This window comes from Acanthisitta chloris, unplaced genomic scaffold (genome assembly GCF_000695815.1).
Source record: "Acanthisitta chloris isolate BGI_N310 unplaced genomic scaffold, ASM69581v1 scaffold23981, whole genome shotgun sequence".
In the NCBI taxonomy this organism is placed as follows: Eukaryota; Metazoa; Chordata; class Aves; order Passeriformes; family Acanthisittidae; genus Acanthisitta; species Acanthisitta chloris.
In genome coordinates, this window is record NW_008654673.1 from 40,600 (window position 1) to 66,648 (window position 26,049).

A 26,049-nucleotide genomic window follows, 5' to 3' on the forward strand; every position below is an offset into this window, starting at 1 on the left:
ATGGTGGCCCTGTTATATAAGCATATTGCTCTGGCCTGGATGGGGGGACTGTATGTCTGGAATTTGCATCCAAACTTTACTAGCTTGTAGCTAACATTGGCAGTATGTCAGAGACTCCGATTGTCTGGTGTAGCTTCAGTGTTTGTCCTGTTCTAACACAACAATGACTTCTACCCCTCATCATTCACATCAGAAACTTTTGACGTAAGAGCTCCCCTGTGGCCTGAGGACATTGTATGTATGTATGACCAAGAGGAGTAATCTCATAAGAGGGATTGCTTTCTCCCAGGTGAGGGTCAGTCTTCTGAGGAAAACTAGCAAAAAAAGGGTGCAAGAAATCAAGGAAAGTTCAAGTCCGTATGAAGCTCTGTTTTCGTGAAGCTCAGTAGTGTAATATTTGTCAGGGACACTTCTTAGAATTTTCAGGAAAATTTGGGCCTGGAACAACAATTCACAACTTATCCTTTGAGAAAGAAGACTTCCAAAGGACATCTTTTTGCCTTGGAAATTCATGGGAAGTAACAATTCTTCATATTTCACCTCAAGCCTTTTCTCTAGGATTTTTATCACTTGTGTTACTTGTTCATTTATTGGCTTTTGTGAGGTACTGTCTTAATTGAGTCCTGCTGTATTGGAGTGCTAGGAGTCCTATTCAGCTAGGAAGTGTGCTGGGGCATACTAGATGTCTGGAGATAGTCCTGGGCACCTGCCTCTGGGTGGCTTGGCTTGGGCAGGAAGGTTAAACAAGATCTCCAGAGGTCCCTTCCAATATCAACCATTCTGTGACTCTGTGACTCTTGTGTCCTTCCGAAATCCTTGAATTTGTAGTTATTTGTTTCCACCTGCACCTTTTAATAGAGTCTTCCTTATTGTTGACCTTGGATGAGTTTGATTAATTTTGTGACTCTCTGTGGAGACTTTTATAGGGATTAGATTATTATTTTCTTGTGTTGGGAATCTAACCAGCTCCTACTTTTTTTCAAAATCGCATGCATCCTTCAGCTAACACAGATGTCATTTATGCTTTATTTTTTCTGTTTGCTTACAAATATCTCCTGCCTCTCTTGTCTCTGCTATAAGGGACCTTTTGACATATTATTAGCTCTTGCTGGATAGAGGAATTTCTGTGAAGCTGCTTGAGTGGAATGAATACACATGATTAGAGCAAGAGGTGAGATGTTCGTTGTTTTCGAAGTGTGTCTCTCTCAGGTCTGCAAAGGCTTCGCTTGGTAGTTCCATAAATGTGATGTAAAATATTATGCCATTCAAAGGCTGTTCAAGCAAAATGAGTCTTGAAGATGTTTTTTTGGATGCTTTTCATGTAAACTATGTGGTTTACTGAGTGACTAGTTATCATATTGCTAGAGGAGCCAGGAGTATGAATGCTAACAGATCATTTGAAGGAGAGAGGAAAGGCCATTTACATGTAACTGTATATGCCTGGCGTGTCTTGAAGAACCTTTGCGTTCAAAATTCCTTTCCCCCTTCTGCCCTGAGGTATTTTTGTATAAACTGGGGACAAGCTGCTAGGAATTAAGGGTATGATATGGCCCATTTATATGATATCAGCATTTCCAGTCACTGCTTCTACCATTGCTATATTGTTTGCATACTTGAGTGATTGCAACAGCCACATTGCTAAACTGTAATTTTTTCAGTAATATAGGCTATAAAATTTTGTTCCCTAAACTGTTTGTAAAGGAATGTTATTTCTGTGTGTACCTATAGTAACAGGGCTTTGCTTTCAGTTGGGTTTTTCACTGCAGAAATGTCAGGCATAGCAGGGAAGCCGATACATCTCTTTGAATGGAACAAAATACGATAGGTTAAACCAGACCCTAAGAAAAATTTAGAAGATATGATTAATATAGATGCAAGGTCAGTTCACTCCATTGTGGATTTTTTCTCTCAGTGTCTGTTTTCTGGCCTCCAAATGTTGCATCTTATGGTATGAGCTTTTTTCTTAATTATGAAGAATTTTTTATTTCTATGTCCTTGATCCTGTAGAGTGACATTATCTGCATTACTACCAAGCAGTTTATCTGCATGACTTCTGTGTGTTTCCTCTAGGGTGTGCAGTATTTTGAAGATGATGGCCAAGTCTGGAGGACATCTAATTAGCGTTAGGTGCCATTAGCGTAATGAATTTTAATTAACCTGTGTTGCGCTTAGCTTCTGTTTCCTGTATTGACTGAAATTTGTTATACGCTGAGCAGGTCATGTAGGGAGGAGGTAGAGATGGATATGAAACCTTGAAAGATGATGCAAATAATAACCAACTTGTATAATTCACTGTGTTATAAAATAAACAACTAATGGAGATACAATTTTATAATATGTATTACATTTTACTTTTGCAGTTGATAATACTGTTTGAAAGGTGGATAACTTCTGGGGGGGAAAAAAGCCCACCAAGTCCAGATGCAGTTGAAATGAATTCCATCGACAGATTTGCAGTCAGTTGCACTAAGTCTAAACGGATGTTGTATTTAGTAGCATGGATCTTAATTGCCATTTTATAGCTAGTGCTTTTGTCAGAAAAGATTCAGCCCTTAATCACAACTAAGACATTAACAAAGACATATTGTTTATTTGTTCCTTGCAGATAAGCTTGAGGGTTTTCCTACCCCTCTGGAACTAGTTTCTCTGCATTATCAGTAAAGGTTATTGTATGGCTAATTACATGGCAGTTCAGGTTGATTTAAGAATACAAATGTTATTGCAGAAGTAGAAGAGGCTTAGACCACTATTATTTTTAATGTTCACTAAATCTACGGTGCTATGTTTTTCTTTTTTACTGTGGTATGTTCAAATGAGCAGGCTTTAAAAGGTTAGTTAGCCACTGGGGATATTAAAAATCATGTGGAAACTACATTATTTGTACTTCTTAGAACATTAAAAATGTGGGGTTTTAAATTGAGTGGAAAAAGAGGAAACAACAAAAACTTCTGATGAGTCTGTCCATATCTGTCACCTCCGGTGGGAAAGAGGTGGCTTTTAAATTAGTACATTTCAATATGAGAAATCTAAAGGCATGCAGAGAAAAAGATAGTTTTTAGCTTCAGTTTTGTGTTTGATGTTAGTCAAAATGTAATTCAAGCAATTGTGTTCTGTAGCCACTGTATGACCTACCCAGCGGCAATCAGCCCCCCCTTCTGTTAAAAAAAAAAAAGCAAAAAGCTAATTGGCCCATGTTTAGCTTACTAAATGTCATCTGGATTCAGTAAAAAGCAAGTGACCTGCATTGAATTACTGTAATTGTAATACAAACAGAACATCTCATAGTTTTGGTCTTATACAGGAAAAGAGAAAGTTGGAGAGATTTTTCAGTTTGATAAATAAAACTGAAGATACATAGAGTAAACTTTAGCTCGCAGTTCATTTTACCATTTTACTGTCTCCTTTTAAGAAAGTAATTGACATTCTGTCTGTATGTTTTCTCTTTGGAACATTTTCCCTTTGGAAGAATCTTCTTTAGGATATATGTCATGCCAATTATGAAATCACGAGCAAACCTTACCAGTTGCAGTTTTGTCAGACACAGTGCCATTTCAGAGAGAGAATTGTTTTTGATCCACCTAGCCTGTCCAGAATTTGGTGTCTTGTTTTGCCTCTGTCATTTGGTAGGATTGCTTTTGAATGCCAATATGTATTTTGGATTTTTCCCTTTCTTGTTTTTTTTGTTCCAGAGAGCAATGCTTGCACCTACCAAGCTAAGAAAGTGCCATGAAGAACTGGAGTATCAGTTCCAGCAGTGTATTTGAATTTTAACTCTGTGATCTTATAGTTTGGTTTAAAAGGGGTGTTAGTGTTTTCAAAATGTAGGACTAGTGTCAGTGTGTAAGTAATACTATGCCTTGGTTATACTTAACTTTTCATTTGGTCATTCAAATATCCAGATTTTACTTTGTGATCCCTCCCACTGCACGTGTCTGCATCATGGCCTATAGATAGAAGAAATTGTTAGTTTTGTTTAGCAACTACATTTCCTTACAGAAAAGCATGTAGCTAACTATTGTACTAATCTAACAATGAAACTAAGGGGCTACAATGTAAGTAATATGTGAAACTGTTAGGAAGAATATTGGAAACACTAGCTCGTCAAGGACAGTAACAGTGTTTCTGTGTGTACCTGGTAGCTGAGAAAGCAATGCCATTGAGTCCTGTATTTTCTCAGTTCCTTGGGTGTCAGTGGAGCAGAGGCAGGAAAAAAAGTTTTCATTCTTCACTTGAAGGTAGACTGAACTTTAAGATGTAACAACTCAGTTACTCTTTCATAGACTACAAAATCTTAAGTAATTAATTAGATGTTTCCATTATTTTCAGTGGGATGTTGGCATTTAATATCTGCAATTTTGTAATCTGTCAGTTTCATTTTAGTTCTTAGTTGAACACTGCTAGTGAATGGGTGGTTTTTCTTTGTGCTGGTGTTTGGCTTTTGCTGCCACCTGTTCATCTGTTGCCATTGTAAAAGGTGGAGTAAGAAGCAGCAAACATTGTTGTAAGCATTGTTCCTTTGTGTTTCATGTTTCTTCTGCTCTGTGTGGTCATTCTGTTTCTGTACCTTGGCTGGCCAAGCATGATAATCCTCTTTCTTTTTTAAACTTAATTTTTTTACTTAATTTTTAATGTCAAAGTCACCTTAGGATGTCCCAGTGAGCTGTCAGCTACTAGGTTTTTAAATTCACAGTAGTTTTCTAGCAAGTCTCTATTACAGTTGTAACATGACTGGATGAAATTTCCACTTGCTTTTGTGCAGATTGTAACCTCTCAATGTATTGACTCTTAAATGTAAGTCCCTACATAATGCACATAAAATCAGAGGCAGAGGAGCTATTGATAGTGAGAGAGAACAACCTGGGAAGAATACATCTGGAGTTTCATATAATTTCATCTTTGTGTAGTGCACTCTTCCACTGAATTTTCAGGTTAGACATGGGGAAAGTGCTGTGTCTTCTGGGACTGCATGATTTGTATGAGCACAGGGCAAATGGGGATATGGTGGAAAAGATATTCAAATCACATGCCCAAATTTTGATCATGTAATTCTGAAACTATGTTTGTCTATACTTTTCTATAGAATAAAATAACAAATTCTGAAACTTCTCAGGTAGTTTATTGGTAAATTTACTACTATGTAGCATGAACATTCTTTATTAAAATTTAAACTCATGAATTCTTCCGTTCCTTATAGACTTTGTCCCCCTTTGAAGTGGCATTTAACATGTTGAGAGGTGTTACTATGTTACTAACTGTAGTCACCTCCTCTTTAGACTAAGCAGTCCTTACTCATGCAGTTTTTTCTTGCAGAGTGTGTTTTTTAAATACCTAAGCATTATAGTTGCTCTGTTTTAAACTATCTTCTGTTGATTCACATTTCTGAAAGTGTGATACCTGAAACTGAACACAGTGCTGCTGCTGGAGGTCTAACATACCCTGAAGAAAGAACTACTACCACAAATTTCTTGAATGCCTTCTGTCATTACTACTGTGTGTGCTTATGGCAGAGGTTTCATGTTTAATGTCCAGTGAGTGTACTGCAGTTTTTTCTCACAAATATAAGTTACTCACTCTTTGACTCTTCTATTAGTAAATATAATTGCAAATACAGTTTTTCCATTTCATGTCTCATTAAATGTTAATGTTTCTGTATGTAATCACTGCCTCATTTTCCAAACTGCAGAAAATACTTTGGGAAGAAGAGAAAATATTTTATTATTAAAGTAATCTCTATTGGAGTTTTCTTGGAAAGTAAGTTTCATATTCTGGGTAAAAATTTGGAACCTTGTAGTCATTATCTCTATGAATTTTTGAGATAATATTGAACCAGGAGTAAAAGAAACTGTGGTTAAAGAAGATTAAATAAGAGTATTCCCTGGATCCACTTATACAATCTGCACTTTCTGAACCGTTTCCTTGTTTTAACTCATAGTTGTTGAGTTTCACTGCTGAAAAAAAGTTGTTCAAGTTCAAGACCCATGTCCTCAATCTCTTGGGTTTTGTGAAAGGGGGGATAGCACAGTGGTTAAGTGATAGAAGGATGCTTCTGTCTGAGAGGTACCAGCATTTTGATTCCTGGACCCTGTGTGGCTGGAAAATGCCCTTTAGGCAGTGAGTTGCCTAGCTCTTGAGCAGTGATCTGTTGTAATGTATAATTTGGTCTCAGAGACTCCTAGATGTTGAAGTTCTCCTAGGGTTAGGATAGAACTGGCTAGTGGCATTGAAGTGGCCTGATCTCTGTTATGGTAGTTTCCTCACAAAGAGGAGGTGTTGCTCATCACTATCAAAAGGAAATTTTCTCCTGTTTAGCAGTGTTTGGAATTGCTATTTTTTACAAGTCTGTGTTGAGTAAAACTTGACTTACAAGCCTAAACCACTACAGTGTACTTCTTTCAGCCTAAAGACAATTTAATATCTATTTATTTTCTCCTACCTGAACTGCCCCAAGCACTTCCTGCCCTGAAATAAAAATCTTAAAAGAACCCACATGCACATACATGTGTGCACCCTTCTTTCTCCTGCTGATTAAATGTATCTCACTCACCCAGTGCTGAAATTGAGTGTACTTTTCAGAATAACAATAATGGGTTAATTTGCAGCTCATTTAGGTTTTCCTTTTGGTGAGTGAAACTGTTGGATATACTGTCCTAGAAATGCTGCAGTTCCTTTCAGCTGTTTGCAACTTGTGTTTTTTTTAAGACTTCCTGACTTTCACTGTCTTACTTTCTGGAAGTGTTTGGATTATTTTAGTCATCAGGATTTTATTTTTTTTCCTATGTGAGAAGGCATTAAAATTGTGTAGACTTGTAGTTATTCTGGATGTGAACTTCCTTTATAATCTTTCAATAAAATATTAAGTAATTATACTTCTAGTACCTGTATGGGATTATTTGCAAGTTAGGTAAATATACAGGAAAATTCCTGTATATGTCAATTAAAAAAATTCAAAACCTTTAGCTGCCTGAGTAGTTTAAGCACAAAATCCTGAGTAGCCCAAAATGATTTTGTTTTCAGTGAATGCCTTGCCTTAAAAAATTGTGTAATTTCAGTTATCTAAAACACTTTCCCTTCCCTTCAAGAAAAAACAAGGAAACAACAAAAATCCCCAACAAAGTCAAAAAACCAGTTAAAAGACCTGATGAAATTGCAGACATATATGTGCTTTATTATTCATTTCTACAGCCTTTCAGTAGGGATTTGTTGCCCTTCTTTAAAGGCTTGTGGTCCTAGTTCAAAGGCAGGAGAATTTTGAGGCTCAGGTTGCTGACTGTGTCTTCTGCTGAAATGACACTGACATCAATGACTTCACATCCTTGCAGATGAAATGGGAACTTGAATGTTATGTCTCGAAACTAAAAGGAAATGGGAGGACAGTGTTCAGCTGAATGGCAGAATTAGGGAATATTTTGTGCTGTAGAGCTGGGTTCAGGAAATAAAAATAGCCCTACTGAATTGGTTTGAAAAACTCAAAGTATTCGATTTTAAAGCAGAAGTTGGAAAGTTGAGACAAGATAATAGTCAAAAACTACAGGAAAAGTCAAGAAGAGTTTCCCAAATCAGTGAATTATTTAAATATGTTGAAAGAAAGTCTGGAGAAATATTGATAGATCTGCTGGGCTTGAAGGGAGAGGAGGAAGGAGAAACAAGCAAACACAACAAGGCCACTGCAGATGAGCAAAGATGGTTCTTTGCATGCAACTCCAAGTCATTTGTTGAGTTGCTTCCAGATGTCTTTTTATATAGTACAAGTGATGTCAAGAAACTTTGAAAAATTGAACAAAGTAATGGATAAATTGGTAAATCAGTTGGCAGTAGGGCAGCATGCTGAGGTGTTGTTTCTGAGAAAAGATTTGTGGTAATAAATATTTCTGTTACTCATCTGACAAAAGGTTCTGATAATGAACAGCCATATATGCAGTTGGCATGGTCCTTTTAGCTGAGTTAGCAGGGGAAGCTCACTCTTTGTCTTGATAATTGGATAACAGCCAGTGCAATAAATTCTGCCTCTTAAATATACCAGTGCAGGATATGGTAGAAGTTTAAAGTTATGAAATGTGTTGGGATTTAAAAATCAGTTGTATAAGTAACTTGTTTCAAATCAGTTATAAAAAAACGTGAAACTGAAGGAACATGTGGCCTTCGAATGCAAACTTCTTGCAGCTCTTGGCACAGAACAAATTATCTGTAATATTGTTTTGAAATTTAAAGCAATTTTTTAGAATCAAAGAAATCTCAGGTTGGAAGGAGCCCGTAAGGATCATTGAGTCCAGGTCCCACCTTTATAGAAAGAGTAAATTCAGAGGTGAGTCTTGAGGCACCATTCTGCTGCATGACAGTGATAACATGGGATAAAATGTTTCTAAAATCATGGGAGTTAAAGTAGGCCTTAGTGGCAAGCTAGCTGAAGTAGGCCTCAGTGGCAAGGTAGCTAAAGTAGGCCTTAGTGGCAAGGTAGCTAGAATAGGTCTTAATGAGAAGAGTGATTATTATCTTAGCAGGTCGATGTGTACCTGTGCAAGTACACCCCGGTACCTATCTGTACGTACCCCCTAAATAACAGATAATTATACCACCATCATGGAAAAGGGGGTTCGAACTCATGCTCGGGTGAAATACAACAATGATGGAAGGGGGGACTGAAACTCATGCTTGGGTGAAGCATAACAAGGATGAAAGAGAACTCGAATCATGCTTGGATGAAATCAATAGAACAATAGCAAAGTAATGATTAACATATGACTATACCATGGTTATGTAAGAGAAGAGTATAAAAATGTATCCATCTCAGAACCATGTCGGAGTCAGATTTGGGTCTGTACCCCGACTCCCAGAGCTCTTCAATAAAAGCACCCATATAATCATTCCGTGATTATGTGTTTTCTACGCTAACAACAGTGTTAGCAAGGCAAGGGTTCATTCTTCTCTGTAGATTTACAATTGCACTTACTATTGCAAAATGTTTGAGATTGATATCTTTACATTCTTGACCTGTTGTAACATTGTCAAAATGTTATGAACTTACTAGCAATGATAAATATACAGGTCAATGTAAATGGCTTATCTTTCAGTAACCCATCTTTGCTGTTAATCATGTGATTTTTCTTTTCCATTATGTATCTTTTCTCTGTTTATTGCTTTATTACTTTACATCTTAGGTGAATCATACTTTGATCAGCAAAGGTCATTCTTCCAGAGGGAAGCTTATGACAGTGAATGGCTGTTAAACCACTGGTAGCAGTTGTGGTTTGTTTTATTTGGGTTTTTTTGCATTTGTTCTTTTTTTTCCCCCATATGGTGTTTTGTTTTATTTTTTAAATGTTTAGTCATTTTATAATACAATAATTTAAATGTAATTTTAACCTTGTGTAGTATTGTGTGCATAATTTAATCAGTGGGCACTACTAAAAGCTATCAAGGTGAGCACAGTAGAACTGAATGTTAAATATCATGTATATTCCCCTCATTAGGAGCAAAAATTCTCTATCAGTTATTAATTTTCTAATCAGTTACTGTTCGTCCAGGAGTTATCTGAACTAAATCTCCACTTATCTCTTCCTGCATTTAGTCTCGTGTTGATAGTTCTAGTGAGAATCTCTTTGGATCAGGTGTCTAACAGATGTAGTTCAGCATAAAATGTGAGTTCACTAGATGATCTTCATGCACTTCTGTGTTTGCAGATGGGAGGAGAAAGCTGCTGATTTTTAGGGTGCTTCTAATCATTAATTTACTGTTTACACAGAAGCAGATCATAAACTGAGTTCCTTGACTTTAAACACAGTAGGTGTTGTTCAGTGACTTTGCTTTTCACTTGTACAAAGTTTCATAAAATACTTTGTTGTTACAGTATAGTAGTTCTGAATTAAAAAAACAACAAATAAACAAAGTCAAAAATCCGCACAAGACAAAATGGTCAACAAAGCAAACCCAATACAGAACCTGCTAGTGTCTCACTTTTCTTCATGCTGGTGTTTCATTATTAGACAGCTGCTGTGAATTGTGTAACTGAATAATTAGTGGTGTTTCAATAGTCTTTTTGAAGGCTATTCAAGAAGGGAGGGAAGTTCTATGATACCTATCACAAGAGAAGAATGTGTCTGTCAGCTAATTATTTGTTTTTAAATTTAATAAAATGTTACGATAATCAATATTTAACTCCCTCCAGTAGGATTTCATACTCCAAAATGTGTCACTGAGTTAAAAAGTTATTTTGGAGTTTGTTTCCTGCAGGAGATGGATAAACTAAGTAGTGTACGTGTGTTGCCAAAACTGTGGAGTAACAAACTGTTGTCATGTGTTCTTGCCCTGTTCACAAAGAAGTTTCTCTCTGTAGATTCTGGCAATGAAGCTTCACAGCCTGAAAATTATAAAATTGCCACAATATAAAATTCTTTGCTGTCTGCTTTAGTAGCATTCATGATACTGGGCAGATGATAACAGCAAAAGTTATACTTTTGATTTTCTGATTTTTATTAAAAGTAATTTATTTCAAATAAGCAACAGAGATAAGTTATTCAAGGAGCTAAAACCCAAAAGACACAGTACCTCTACCAAATTACTGTTGATCACTTAATGTGTTCATTTGCTGTGTGAAATACAGATGTATTACCCTGACTGACAGGCAGAATGAGCTGCAAGGATTTTCTGATTAGGAATTTCCAAGTGTGGTATATGAGGGTCTCATTTTTCTTTTGACGTTTCCTAATTCATCATCATCACCATAATTACATTTTCACGCCAATAAAATTGTCCGTAAAAGAACTTTCATGGAAAAAAGCCTGTTTTATGCCTGGGCTTAATGTAACATTTGAGACCCTTTAAGAATAACAAAAAGAAAATCATGTGCTGACTTGCACAGTTCTGCTCTCATTTAGGACCTGGTCCTTGGTCTGGTGTTCAGCTTAACTGTAACTGCTGCTGATCAGGCAGGTAAGTTCTGCCAGGCAACAGCTATGGTAGAAATCTTGTTTGGTTGTCTAGTGCCCAATGCAGAAGTGGCCCTGAAAGCTGCCCTGGATGATTTATTTCTCCCTGTCTTTTGTCATGCATGTATTATAATCTGCCTTGGATTCTGGTTTCGCTGCAGAGTGTAGGATTTGTGTTGGACCAATGTGTGAAAGGTGATTCAAAGTAGAATTGGGCTTCAGGTTCGGAGGTGGATGGGCCAGTTCAGGACAAATTTGGCATGAATTCTTTATTGTAGACAGGTGAAGATGAACACAGATTAAGCTGCTATCATCCATCAGGCCTGAGTTGCAACTTAGAAATCTGATTTTTTTTATATACCTATTTTTAAAAAGATGATTGAATGGTTAAAAGGGAAGATTGGGTTATGCAATCTAATACCTTGGCTGTGGATTTGATGTGTCACCTGTGTAAGACTTGCCAGTTTATCTCAGAAATGTAAGGAAGTGTGGAAGCTGATGTTGAAGGTAGGAGAGAGTTAGCCCCAGCTCTTCTGTAGTGTGTCAGAACCTGCCCTCTCTGTTGAACGATTTTGTCCTCACTCTTCTGCAGTTGCTACTGCTGGTTCAGCCCATGTAATTGGGTGGGTGGTAGATACCTTGTATTTGGTTTTTCCTTTAAGCAGTTGCCTGACACTGCCTGTATGAGCACTGTCATCTGCCCTACTGTGAGAGCTAAACTAATATGAATAGCTGTGGGAAACTTCTGAGAAAAAGGCAAATGGATTGGAGGCAGAAAAATACTACAAGTATCAGTTTGGGAGAACGTAGGGATGGGAGAAATCTAGGGTGAGATGAAAGAAGCATGAAAAAAACAGGTTTCCTGCTTCCATTGGCACTCGTGGAACAGAGTGACTGAAATACCTTAATTCTGTTTTAAAATAGTATAGCATTATTTTAGGATAGAAGAGATCTACTTGACAAGAAATGGAAGCAAAAATGAGGAATAAGTTCCTGTCAGATAAGTGTTTTGTTTTTATTCCTGGGGATTTGGGACTAGCTTTATAATTCTCTGGTGATTGCTTTGCAAGCTTCTTGGAAGGAAACAAAGTAGTTGAAAGCTAAATCATAGACTGTTTTGAAAGAGAGAGGAATCTTAACTTTCATGCAGAGAAATGAGCAAGCCAAAATGAAGTAGTAGAGAGGGCAGATGGAATTGTAAATCTGCATTTTAGGCTAGTTAAATGGAAGGCTGTGAGCTGGAGGGAGAGGTACATGCTGGCAAGTACATTGCATAATTACCAAATTGGACTAAACATTTGGAATAAGTAGTTTCTATGCATTTTCTTTATGACAAAAATGCGTCTAATTTTTTTTTCAGCTAACACTGTTCATGTGACACAGCAAGATTTAAAAAACTTGCACTTTAAGCATTACATAGATACACGTGTTTCTGAAGTAGGTATTTTCAACAAATGTAGAACAAAGCATAAATGTGGATTTAGGACTGTAACTCTAGTGCTTGAATATCTCCTTTTGTTACTTTTATTGCTTGCCATAAAGGAATGCTTCATGAATTCCCTCTTTCTTCTCACTGTCCTTTGTGAATTACAAAGAAGTCACTTCTTTGCTGTGGTTCTTCACTGCTGTGTACTTGGTGAAAATAATTGGCAAAAGCAAACATTTTCCCCAGAACTGTAGAGCTGAGGAGGACTATGAAACCAAGCTTTGCTTAGCTGTGGGGAAGAGAGGTCAATGTTTATTATCCAGCAGGAGGTATACATCTAGATACCACATAAACAGAAGTCTCTGCTCTTCTGTTACAGCTGTGCATTTGCAATAGCTACTGCAGAGTTAGCTGTTAAGAGTAGCTGAAGATAAGATCAAAAGTCATCAGTTCAAAGTTCAGGAGAGATCATTAATTTCAAGGGCAGAAACAGCTGAATTTGTTAGCCACTGCTTTATACTAGAAGCACTTCACTTGTACTGACAATTTATCTTGCATCCAAGTGAAGTAGATAAGGCCAATTGCCGAGTGCCACGTTTCCTGTCTGAGTCCATGTACTAGTTTGGCACAGGCTGTTGTAGCATACATCTTTATTGAGCAAAATGGATACGTCTTTCCTTGTAATTATTGTGTTAGGCAGATAATGAAAAGGAGTTTTGTAAACGTTTAAGTATTTGAATTAAAGCAGCTATTCAGTACTGAAATAATTTTTCATCAAAATGGTAGTAAACAGTTTTTGCAGCATTTTGCATGGATTCTGCTTTCCTTCAGAATATGAAATTTTATAATGAGGGTTTGAATGAGTTCAACCAACTTTCAAGGCCAGTGAGGCTTCTTATGAAGCTATGGATAAAATCTCACAAAGTTCCTTCTGCCTTCTCCCTGTGGTGCAAACACAGGCTGAAGCTTCTGGTGCCTCCACTATGTTAACAGTGTTCATAATCTCTCATTGCTTTTTTTTTCTCCTTTTCTGAGTATGTATTTTTGCCTATGCTTGTAGAAAAACACATGAAGACTTTATACTCCCTGTGACTTTGGAAAATGCTATTCAGTTGAACCTCGGTTTAGGAGAAAATTGTTTCTGTCAGTAGATCTAGCTCTGAATAGTTTGTTGCTGTCCTGTGCAAGTGTTTTAAGTGCTGTCCTGTGTCTTAAGCAGTGATCTGGAAGGCATTTGAGATATTATACATAGAAGTTAAAAATTTTTCATAGTCTGCCAGAGCTGCAGAGCTGTCCCCTACAAGTGTAAATTTATAATTAGAGGAAAAACCTGGAAAGAATCATAAAGAAAATAGTACAATATATATAATCTTCTGTAGGACAGACATTATTTTATATAGCATGTATCTTTTTTCCTAGTTGAAAAATCTGTCTGCATATGGTTCTCTACAGAAGAAATTCCTGTTATATAGGTAAAGTGCTGCCTTTTCAATGTCAAATAAATTCTCTGTGCCAGCAGACAAGTTACTTGATTATTTTTGTCATCTCTCAGTGTTGACTTAGGTCTTTTAGCATGTGCTTCTAACTCTTATTTGGAGAAGCAAGTTTTAAAACTCCAGCTGATTAATTATAAATGCAAAAGGAAATAGTGATCCTCCTGAATTTCCAAAGCATTTATCATATAAAGCTAAATGCAGTTATGAGAGGAGAAGGGGTGAGCTTGACTTTTCACAGCAACTCTATATGTGCCCATTGAAACAAGCAGTGCTGTCATTTTTGCTAGGGATTTCTGAAAGAATAAAATATCTTGAGACTGGTGAACAGTGATAGATAAAATATGAGTCTTATGCTCAATGGGGTGCAGTTTAAATAAAGAAAATCTAATGGGAAGTATCTGCATTAGTAGTACATGGATTTACTTCCTGAATTTTGATCTGGGTGGAAATCCGCACTTACTTAAAATTTGTCTTTCAGCTTCTTAGCCTGATAAGAAAGGTGAATAAAGCGCTTTTTTTTTTTTTTGCTTTTTTTTTTTTTTGACTTGGCTCCAGTGCTGTGATGATGTATTTTGTTTAAACTTGCTATTGTTTGATTTTTATCTAGGCTATTTTTATGATTCCTACAAATCCCCCTCCAACCTTCCGGAAGCCAGAGCTCTGGTCTGATGAATTCACAGATTTTGTGAAGAAATGCTTAGTGAAAAATCCTGAACAAAGAGCTACAGCAACCCAGCTGCTACAGGTCAGTATTTAAGTCACTGTGGAAAGGCAGATTTAATGGCTTTTTTTCCTCAAACCAGAACTGTTGTGAAAATTTGTAAGGGCCAATCTTGTTTTAACTAGTATCATGCCTTACTTCTTTTCCACTTTGTGGTCTTTTCTCTGTCAACTCCTGTATCTATACCCCCATTTTATTTCTCCTTTGCTGCTTCCAAAAATTTGTTGCTCTTCATATAGTTTAGGGCTGGTTCTTGCTATTAAAATTGGATCCTTGCTTTGTGGTTAGAGGCCCTCAGTAGAGCTCAGGATTTAGACAAGCAAAAGAATTGAGCCCAGGTTGCCCCTCAGTGTGGGCCACCCATGGAGCATATTCAGCCTGTCTTTCTGGTCGTGTCAGATTAAGCAAACAGGTTGCTCTGTGTCCTAGAAGGGTCTGATGCAGACGGACAGTATAATGAGTTTGTTTTTGAGCTGAGTGATACCAAGTGGGCACTTTTAAACTTGAGCCACAGTTGGCAGTGTGCACCTTGGAGCCAAGGCAGGGTATGCCAGGCTTTTTCTTGCTGTAAAACAGTCATCCTAGATTTATTCTGTGTCTAGCTAGCAGTAGCATCTGTTAAAATTTAAATTCCATGAACTCACTCAGAACATAAAGATTTTGCAAAGTACTTTCCAGTAATAGCTCCATCAAATTCAGGTCATGTTATGAATATTTTATTTTCCACATTGTAAGGACACCAAAATATAGACTACAAAGTTAGTAAAAATTGAAAGTTACAAACGTTTGTATGATGTATGAATCAGTAGTGGAGACCTTAAAGCTGAAGTTGATATGGTTAGCGGAACACCGGGAGCTGCATAGAAGAGATTTGCATTAATGTCTGCAAGTAAGCAACAAAACCAAAAAAGCTTCAGTGTGCAGTTTCTTTCCACACACTTACTGACCAGAAAACTGAATGCTGTGTTCATCACAAGTCTGTGCTGCCTTTTTCTCCATCTGGAATTTGGAGCTGGAGGTGCTCAGAATATGTGTGAGTGGGAATGAAAGTAGTGCTTGTGGGGGAAGATCACGGAGGAAAAAGGAGAGCAACTGAATTAGTATACCAAGGCTGGAGATTGATAATAGGTGTAGGACACAAGGCTTCACCAATTCTGTTCTCCGTGGAATAATTTTTCAATGTTTAAGATTGCAATCCCAGACACACCTACAGGTTGGGTGGGGAAGTAATTGAAACCAGCAGTGAGAGAAAGGCTTGGGAGTGACAGTGGATGAGAAGCTCACCATGAGTTGGCAGTGTGTGGTGGCAGCCCAGAAAGCCAATCAAATCCTGGGCTGCATCCAAAGGAGTGTGGCCAACAGGTCTACTCTGCTCTCGCTGAGACCCCACCTGGAATACTGCCTGCAGTTCTGGTGTCCTCAACATGAGAAGGACATGGAACTGTTGGAGCAAGGCCACAGGAGGGCCATGAAGTTAAGAGGGCTGGAGCACCTCCTCTATGAGGACAGGCTGAGGAAGTTGGGGCTGTTCAGCCTGGAGAAGAGAAGACTGCATGGAGATCTCATACTCTGCTCTCGCTGAGACCCCACCTGGAATACTGCCTGCAGTTCTGGTGTCCTCAACATGAGAAGGACATGGAACTGTTGGAGCAAGGCCACAGGAGGGCCATGAAGTTAAGAGGGCTGGAGCACCTCCTCTATGAGGACAGGCTGAGGAAGTTGGGGCTGTTCAGCCTGGAGAAGAGAAGACTGCATGGAGATCTCATAGCAACTTTTCAATGTCTGAAGGACCTACAGGGAGCCAGAGAGGGACGCACTGTGAGGGACTGCAATGATAGGACAAGGGGTAATGGATTCAAATTGAAGGAGGGGAAGTCTAGGTTAGATATTGGAAATAAATTCTTTACTGTGAGGGTTGTGAGACCCTGGAACAGGTTGCCCAGGGACGTGGTGGTTGCCCCAGCCCTGGCAGTGGTCAAGGCCAGGCTGGATGAGGCCTTGAGCAACCTGATCTAGTGAGGAGGTGTCCCTGCCCATGGCAGGGAGGGTTGGGATTAGATGATCTGTAAGGTCCATTCCAACCCTTAAATTCTATGATTCTATGAGTCTTTGTATTTCTGAGGTGCTTAGTTATGCTTTGCCTAAATTGTATTTGCATATAATGATGCAAAAATCATACTTTCTCAGGCATCAGGTGTTTCTTAGATAGCACAATGTGTGTTAGAGGTATCACACACATGTTGCACCATGAAGAAGCAATGTTTTAAATGCCTTGAGTTAAAAATGAATCTTCCTGCTAAAAGTAAGGCTTTTTGCTGGTTCCACATTTCGGCATCATAGGTCAAGAAATATTTTATGACATGTAAAGTACAGGCTTGTTGAAGTAGGCAGCCATAGTTGCTCTGCTTAAAGCCACTAATTTATGCTGTCAGTTTGTTAAGATTAATTAAAATCTGTAACTGAATATCTGAAAAAGTTTGTTTTTCTATGTCAGACCATCACCACTCTATTTACGTACTACTTACTGCATGTTTCCTTTGGAAAATTATATCCTGAATTGTAAAACAGTTGTTAAATGATTGCATTTCCCAAGGCTTGCAGTTATTAAAAGTAGTTGAGGTGAAATTTTAGTTTGGAAGTAGCTAAAACAGATTTAACGTTGTGTTGGAGTAGATTTTAATTATTGTGTAATGTTTGATACTGTTTGTCACTGAAATCTGTGGTGTTGAATGGTCCTTGTAATTACATCTGAAGCACGACTGCTGAAATGGTATTACATCTTTTAATGATCTTTTTTTTCCTAGCATACGTTTATTAAGAATGCTAAGCCAGTTTCAATATTAAGGGACCTGATCACTGAAGCTATGGAGATAAAGGCAAAGCGACATGAGGAGCAGCAGAGAGAACTAGAAGAGGAGGAAGAAAATTCGGTGTGTACTGTTTTCCCTATAACTATCTGTACTTCACAGATATGTTGCTGGTTTTCCCCGACTTCCTATATTTGTGTTGAAATAATTTTCTTTACCAGTTTTCTGTGTGGTTTTTAGCCTACAAATTCTGCGTACTCCACTCTTATAATTTATGAGTAATTCTGTTGTGAGTAATGCTGTATGAGCCAGCTCGATTCCATGAGGTGTCCTACTAAAAAAGCTTTTCTAGGAGGTGGGAAGAGAAACCATGTCAACTTCAACTGTTCAGACTAACATTAAAAAAATCAAAACTCTTCAGCTTGCACTTTCACAGGTAGACTTCTAGACAAGGGGTTTAGTTTTCAGTTCAGGGCACTTAGCTTTTTATTTGTTGTTAAAATCTAATACACAGAATAGTTCTGACACAGTAAGTAGTGAATGAAATGTGATTTGAATCAAGTTGCACCTGTGATGTGAAAGTGGTGATGGCACTTCATTCTTCAGATGACATTGTCAGCATATGTTTGAGGGGAGAAGCAGGTTGTGTGATAAGTAGGTTGCATTTAAAATTGTTTGGCAATGTTAGGATTAAGTCCCTGTTCCTGGCATTATTACACTTCCTACATGATTTGTTTCAGGGCAGTATGTGCTTCAAGGAAGTGTATTGCCCTATGTATTGCCAATGAGAACCAGAGTCATTCAGGATAAGCACACAGAGAAGATGGAGACTGGAGTATTAATAGAAAAGTTAGAGCTTTGAGCAAACAGAAGAGAGCAGGGCAGTAATATAATTTGCCCTATACAAAATAGTAGAATCCTTATCACAGTGTTATGTGATGATCTATATATAGGAACACTTTTCAAGCAGATTCTGTGCAGTGTTTTTTTTATTTCAAGAGTCAGTGTGGTCTTTTGTTTGCCTCATGTTTTGCTAAGAGCATGCTCTAAGAATATTGATAGCTTGTCTTTATAAAGATGGTTTAATCTGCTTTTTATTTGCTTAGTCAGTAATAAGACAGGCAGGGAAGATTGGAATTTTTTTTTTATATTGGGAAATGTTTCCTATGTGTGACTTGACATGCAGAGTTGAAGTTTGTAACTTGACTTATTGAATAGTTAATTTCTGAAGAGACTGATTTATTACTGACATAAAAGACTTTATTAGCATGCTTTCATCCTTGCTGTTGCTTTCTGAAATGTAGACCTCAAACACTTGTGTGTTGTTGGTGTCTTTTGCATTAACTCAAAATTAGGCATGACATCTAATTACTTAGTCTGAGGTTCAGATGGGGAATCAGGTTGCCAGGCACACATGAAACAGTCTGTGACAGCTCAGTACACCTCCCTCTCCTGCTACTGGGTGGAAGGGTATGACACAAGTTTGGTTCACCTCAGCTGAAGAAGCATTTAGCACCACCTCATGCTTCTTGCATGGATCCAGAAGTCAGAATGTAACACTGCACACCCCACTCTGCCTCTGTACAAGAGGACTTTTGTTCCTAATATAAAAACCATCCATTTTTATGTTCTTCTGTACTGTTGAGATTTTTTTAGTTTCTTAAGTTTTTAGACACTTTTATGATTCAAAGAAATAGTCTGTGATAAGGTTTGTAATTAGGATGAAATATTTAACAGTTGTTAAAACTGTTACTGTGATATTTGGTAGTAAGTGTGACTTGCTATCAATAAATGCATGTCTTTAATAATTTTGTATTGCTTGGTAAGCCTTGAGTGAAAAAAGTTTGGAAGTACTTTGCTTTAATGGAAAAAGCGATTGAAATGAAGAATACTGATGCTGAGGTGAGGAGGGGTTTCCTTGTTGACAAATACAGTTTGTCACAAGTCCGTGTTTGGAAGTGACCTATGGATAGCTTTCGTGTGTCACAATGTAAAACAAGTCTTGTTCTGGACTGGTTTTAGTGGTTGGTTGGTTGCAATACAGACTTCCTGTGTCTCATAACTGAGTTTTAGTGCAGTCCATCATCATAAGAAATTCCAGATTCATTTGAGAGGTGACACCAGAATCTTGTCCAGCTGCAGTCACTAAACAGTTCTGATCACCTAGAAGTGCAAAAACAGCCAAACTAGGAAACTGCAGAGGAAACTCGTACAAGAGACCTAAAAGAAAGCTGGAGGACTTTTTGTAGGGGCAAGTAGTTATAGAACAAGGGGGAATGGCTTTAAACTGAAAGAAGGTAGATTTAGATTAGATATTAGGAAGAAATTCCTTATGGAGAGGGTGGTGAGACACTAGAACAGGTTGCACAGGGAAACTGTGGATGTCCCATTCCTGACGTGTGGAATGCCTGGTTGGATAGCACTTTGAGCAACCTGGTCTAGTGTAAGGTGTCCCTGCCTGTGTCAGGTGGGTTGGAATCTTCAAGGTCCCTTCTGATCCAAACCATTCTATGATTCTTTGAAACAGTAAAAATCAGGGAAGTTTCCTGTAACATGTTGCTTGAATGCAAGTTGTTCATATACTGCATAGTGGAAAACTCCTGGTTTGAGTGTGAGTGAGGCCTAAATTAAGTGGAGTTCTGATTTTAGTTTTTAAAGCATACTAGGCAAAGGTTAATCAATGGATCCACAGGTTTTTAAAGGAAACCAAGATAAAAACTAGAAGAATAAAATGAAAGCATTAAAGTACTTGTGTTTGTCATTTTAGAAAAACAAGCAATCGATGCCCCAAAACCTCCCACTTCAATTCGAAATAATGCATAATTTCAAAATAAGATCAGAAATTATGTCTTTCATTTAATTTGGAACTTGTTTGTGGAACTGCCAGAAAAAGAGTAAACCGATTCTTTCTGCACTTCTGAGTGTTTATCCTTTCCCTTCTGGAAAGGGAAAGCACATAATATGAGTGCCAGTTTGGTACATTTGGTATACAGTTGGGTAGTGGATGAAGTTAGCAGTCCTGCAGTCAAGTGTAAAGATAAACAACCATTGCACATTCCTCTTTCTTATGTATCAGTTTCACAGAACCCTGAAGAAATACAGGGCTGCTTATGTGTAGTTTGCATGACTACATGATCATACAGTTCAAATGATAATAGAGGTTTTGATAAGCCTGCAGTGATGGCAGCAGTCCTAGAAAGAGCTAATGACAGCCCCTATGTTACCTTGTGTAGTAGTAGTTACAGAAAGTAATGTGTATATTTTTCATATATTAATTATCTGTAAATGTTTTCTGATTGTATATGGAATTGGAGTCTCCGTTCAGTTGGAAAGTAATAGCCAACTAGCACATAAATTTTGGAAAGTAGCACCTCAAAAATGTATTTTTTTCCCAATGATTTCGCTGTGAAGTCCTCACCTCAGAAATGTAAAGGCAGCCTCAAACTTGGAAAAATGAATGTTTAACAACACCTAAAAGCAAGAGCCAATATTGATGTTAGTGTTAAGGAGTTTCTATTGATGTTAAAGGTCTCACATGGGCAGTGAATTGAGTCCATATACTATTGAAAATAATGGTGTCAATTAACCTGTTGGGGGCTTGAATTTTTTGATCTAACCCCACCCAAAAATTTCCTATGTAAAGCATGAGCAGTTCTGGTCGTTGCTCATTGGTACATGATTTGGGACCCATCAAGAAAAAAGGTGTAAAATGTTTTAACTATGAAGTTTGTTACGTTAGGAAACCAGGTTTAGCCCTAACAGTTACATTTCAGTAAGTTTTGGTAGCTTTAATTGCTTCTTAAAGGTTTATAATGTATAGTAATGGGCACTCAAGTTAAAAGTGACTTGCATAACTGGAAGTAGAATGAAGAGGAGTGGGTGGGTTTTTTTGAGAATTAATCAGATGCAAAGATTTCACAACGATGTGCGTAATTTTCAGGGTTGGTCCAGGTTGTTTTCCTTCAAGTGAGGAAGAGTCACATCCCTAAAACTCGTTCTTACTTTTCTTTTTTACCCCTGTCTGTGACCATTTTGTACCATGAGAAGTTGGCAGTTGTAACATAAATATTTTTTGCTGTTCAAAACTTTATATTATACAGCTCAATAAATGGCCAGGTTGAATACAGTCTTCATGTCTATATCCTTCCAGAGAGATAAAATATCATTACTAGCAGTGTACCCAGAATTGATTTTATGCCTGTTACGAGAGCTGCTGGTGTGATGAGAATGCCTTCTGACAAACTGACATGTTTTGATAGGTGCTGAGGTGGTTGTACAGATTTTTTTAATTAAGCAAAAATTGCAAGTGGTGTATTCTGCAGAAGGTTAATCCCAATATCAAAGTTTAAATGTTAGTTTAGGCATTACTAAACATGACCAATCTCTTCTCTTATGCGTTTTTTGAAGTGTGGTGTGAACTGGATGCTGAGGCTGGGCAGCTGTATTATGGGAATGTAAAGTTACTCGTTGCCTGGCAGCTCACAGAAAACATGTCTAAATATTTGTTTCTGTGGATCTTTAAAAGAATGAGCTAACAAGCAGCTCTCTGTATGTTTTATTTTACATTTTAATGTCTCTATTATGTGAGAAACTATTAAGTCTTTTAGAATATTAGAACAAGGGGTTCCTACTTCAGTACTCTTTTTTTTCTGGGACACTTAGTGGTTGACAACTTACGACACCAAAGCCAACTGTTGGTTATCAGTTGTCCCTGTATGTAGGATTATGTATTAATTCATACAAACATTTATTTGGTTAATCTGGTATTAATTATGAAACATTGACATCTCTTTGGAGACCTTGCAAGTAATTATTGCAATTATACCTTTATATTTTTACAATATTTAAATAGTTGTTTTAAAGGAACTAGTGAACCGTTTGAGTTTTTAAGTCTGATAGACCATGCCATATTTTTCTGAAGGTTTTTGCATTTGCTTTCATGCTTACTTCATGTGTTTGTATATGTATGGTATAGCTCTCTGTATTTGTAACTTGGCAGTGTTAAAACTTTGTTTTCCTAGTATTTGTCCTTTAAGCCGAAGAACACTTGACATACGTTAATTAAATTTGATTGCAGTCCTTTAAGTGTCCTGAAGGTAGAAATATGCAAAGATGACTTTGTTGAGTGCAATACAGCATATTGTTAAAATCCAAGCAGTGTAGAGCCAGAAACCAGTTAACGGAAGAGTAAACACAGGGCAGTAACTGCGCAGCAAGTCTTTGTTACTGGGTGTATCAATTAGAGGTAGAAAACAAGCTGAAGTGCTGCTTTGTGGCATGTCTGTTGAATTGGATGGGATTTGACTGTGTGCTGAAAGCTAAGTTTTTGCCTGTTTTGCTGATGGGTCTAAGCTTTGTGTGCTCAGTATTAATCATAAACTCAGGTTGAAGTTTGGCTTGGTACCCATTAGGAGCTTTTACAAAATCCTTGTTCTTGACCAAACTATATTATGTGTTTATGTAGCTACTACAGTGCTTTAAAAAAAGATAACTGTGACTGCCACCACGTTTTTCAAAGGTGATGATGAGGTGTTAATAGTAAATGAAATTATTTTACAGGATACTGAATTTTGCCAGCGTGTAAATCGTGAACGTCTTGAGCCGAGTTGGCTGTCTCTGCTGCCCTCTAGTGTTCTTCTCGCGTGCGCAAGCCGTGGGTGGAGAGATTTCGCAGGCAAGCTGCTGCTTGTTTGCTTCTCTAGCTTTTTCTTTATCAGTCTTCATCCTTTTTTCCCCTCACAATCTTAAAAACGCAACAGAATAAACCATTAATCTTTATCACCTTGGCTTATTCACTTCCATCATGATACAGACTCAGGTGTGAAGCACAAGGCCATCATCTCTGAGAAAACTTTTTGTGTGATGGTGAGATTTTATTTTACAAGCATATTGTGAAGTTTTATATGTGGTTTCCACTGAAGTATTTTTGAGTTTTCTATCCTGGTAATCATATCTCCATGACTGCCTTTTTATACTTGAAGAGTAGGTTTTGTCAATTATAACTTACTTTGGTAAATAAGGAGAACCAGAGGGTTAGTCCCATAGGGTTGTAGGTTATTGACAGCATTTTATTTGCACTCTATATTATGATGTTCAGAGTTTCTGTAGTTTATTGTCATTTCTGTAGCATTTCAAGAGGTATTAGGGTTCTTGCTTGTGTGTGCCTTCTGTTGCTGTGTAGTGGTATAATGGAAACCCCTCTTGAATACAATTTTGGGGCTTATTACTTGCACACAGGAGAACAGCAGACAGTTTATTTCCAGAGCTGGCTGTTTTTTTGGTTTGATTCTTGGATCTGTTTTCATAAACAGTGTGAGAACACGACACTTCAGCTGTAATACCTTATGTTTCTTCCTGGTTAAAATCGAGATTGTGTTTGTTTTTATTTAATCAGTGAGTTTACCTTTTTTTAGCAACAGATCAGAAGTTCTACATCAATATTTATGAACTCTAAAGCATGAATCAGAATTTGTATGAAGGAATCGCTTTCATCTCTCATGTAAATGTGCACTTCCATTAACTTGGATCCACTGGATATTTTTATGAAGTTACTTTTTCAGATCCAGTGTAGTGTACTGTCATATTAGCTAAATCTCATATTTGTGAGAAATACTGGAATGGCAGTTCTGGAAGCAACCTGTTTTAACCCACCAAATTCATTATTCTGAGGTATGCACAGGCCAAGAAAAAGTTTTTATATTGTTCTGTCTCAGTACACCATTCATCAGAATTGTTGTGTACTTTGCTTTTGGGGACAACTGTTCTGTTAGTCCTGAGGCAGGGTTGGGTGATCCTTAGTCCTCTTGGTACTAAAAGGGAACTGCACTTTGCTGAGAGACAACAGTAAGATAAAGGCTTTTGACACTCTTAGACCAAAAAATTAAATGCTGTTTTTTGGAACAAGTCTAGGTACTTGATTTGACTGAAGAAACAGAAGATCAATTTTTAAATTGAAACACAAGTTACAAAAATGGTCACTTTGGACTCCATTTCATACTTGTTCATGTTGTTACCCATCACTTTTTTTCCCCACTAGCTTCTAAATTAAAACTTTGGAGCTTCAGGAAAAATTTGTTTCATTTCTTATTTTAACTTAGGTAAGTTTAGGACCGTATGTGCTGCAAGTGGATATTAACATTAGTCAAGCAAATCTGTAAATCAAATATTACTATACCTTAGACTCAGAGACTTGCCTGTCTGTATATTAGAGCTGATACATTTATAGCACTTAACAGGAGAAACAGAGGTATGTTGTGAGTCAGTTTAGCATTGCATTGCACTACTGAAAACAGCACTTGGAAACAGCAGCTTAACTGTTCTGGCACTTTCAAAATGCAATGCAAACCCACTTTATTTTCAGAGTTCCCTTTTTAGAAGGTGAAAAATCCAATTCATTGAAAACACTGGCTAACAAGAACATTTGGAGGAGGAAGTAAAGAAAATTAAAGTTGCCACCAGGAGGAGCAGTACCAAAATATTCTCATTTTTTCACTGGCACAGTTGTCTGGTGTTATAGCTGTAAGCTATCTGTATTTTTGGGGATATCATCATTTTTGTAAGGGTGGGGTACTAAATAGAATGCAACAAAAAACTCAGAAAGAATACAAATGAATAACTTCAGTATGTTTGCAAATTATAATCTGTAAAATAATGATTCTTTTGACATTTGGAATTTTAATCACAGGTTTAGATCTGTATCCTGGTTTCATTATGGTATGCTGTTAGCCAGACCTTCTGAACGAAAATTAAATCTATTTTTGTGTCTCTGAGTTGAGCTGTAATAGAAACATTTTTGGGACCTGTTGTATTGGTACTACTGCTAACTACAGTTCTCTGTATCTGCTTAGACCAACCCTAGGCAGAACAGGCACTCCAGCAGTGTAGCTGTGTCTGCACATCTGTTTGTACTAGAGGCAAATTGTCTGCTGTGTCAGGGAATAAGCAGAAAGGAAAGAATTGAGTTCAGTGAGAAACAAAGTTCCAGACCTTGAAAGGATTTGAGTGTTGGGTTTATTTTTTCTGGTCCCATTCTGTGCCTGTCCCTTCCTGCCCCTGCCTTTACAAGTCTCTTCATAGTTAAAAATTCAAAATCTAGAAAGCAATGCAGAGATTCAAGAAAAAGGGGAAATTTGTTAGGGAGTGAAATCTTGTTTCAATGTTACATATTACCCTGGAGGTATTTAAAAGACATATAGATGTGGCATTTAGGGACATGGTTTAGTGGTGGACTTAGCAGTGCTGGGTTAACAGTTGGGCTTAGGGGTCTTTTCCAGCCCAAACAATTCTATGATTCTATGTAGCAACAGGTATGTTATTTGTAATGGGCAAATTTTAAAAAAGAAGACAAGTCTTATCCAATAGCCTTTTAAGCTATGTAGCTGGAATATTTTGCTAATCAGGGATAGAGTTCATTTAAAAGTGAACTTGAATGAAGTTGACACAATGGAGGAAATGAGTGCATATATGGTTACAAAACTGGTGAAAGTTTCACAGTGGTATTATTTCTTACATGTAGTTAGCAAAGGAGAATGTCTAATTTTTTTTCCTATGGTAATACATCTTACTCATATAGAAAATGTATATAGTCCATCACACTATTCCTGAAATGCTGTGATGTTGTGTGTGTAATCTAAATCAGACTTTTGGTACAGTGGGAAAACCAGTGAGATTTCCCATT

The 26,049-nt window shown here is 37.5% G+C and overlaps 1 protein-coding gene across 1 annotated transcript in view; it reads left to right on the top strand.

Moving 5' to 3' along the window:
* The window catches only part of STK3 (serine/threonine kinase 3), a gene marked incomplete at its 3' end in the record, with an annotated part of 70,478 nt that overhangs the window by 35,548 nt on the left and 8,881 nt on the right, over positions 1-26,049 (top strand). The window contains exons 7-8 of the mRNA XM_009083642.1: positions 14,452-14,589; positions 17,370-17,495. Of these exons, the coding sequence (XP_009081890.1) occupies positions 14,452-14,589; positions 17,370-17,495 (264 nt within the window). The remainder of the gene's footprint in view (positions 1-14,451; positions 14,590-17,369; positions 17,496-26,049) is intronic.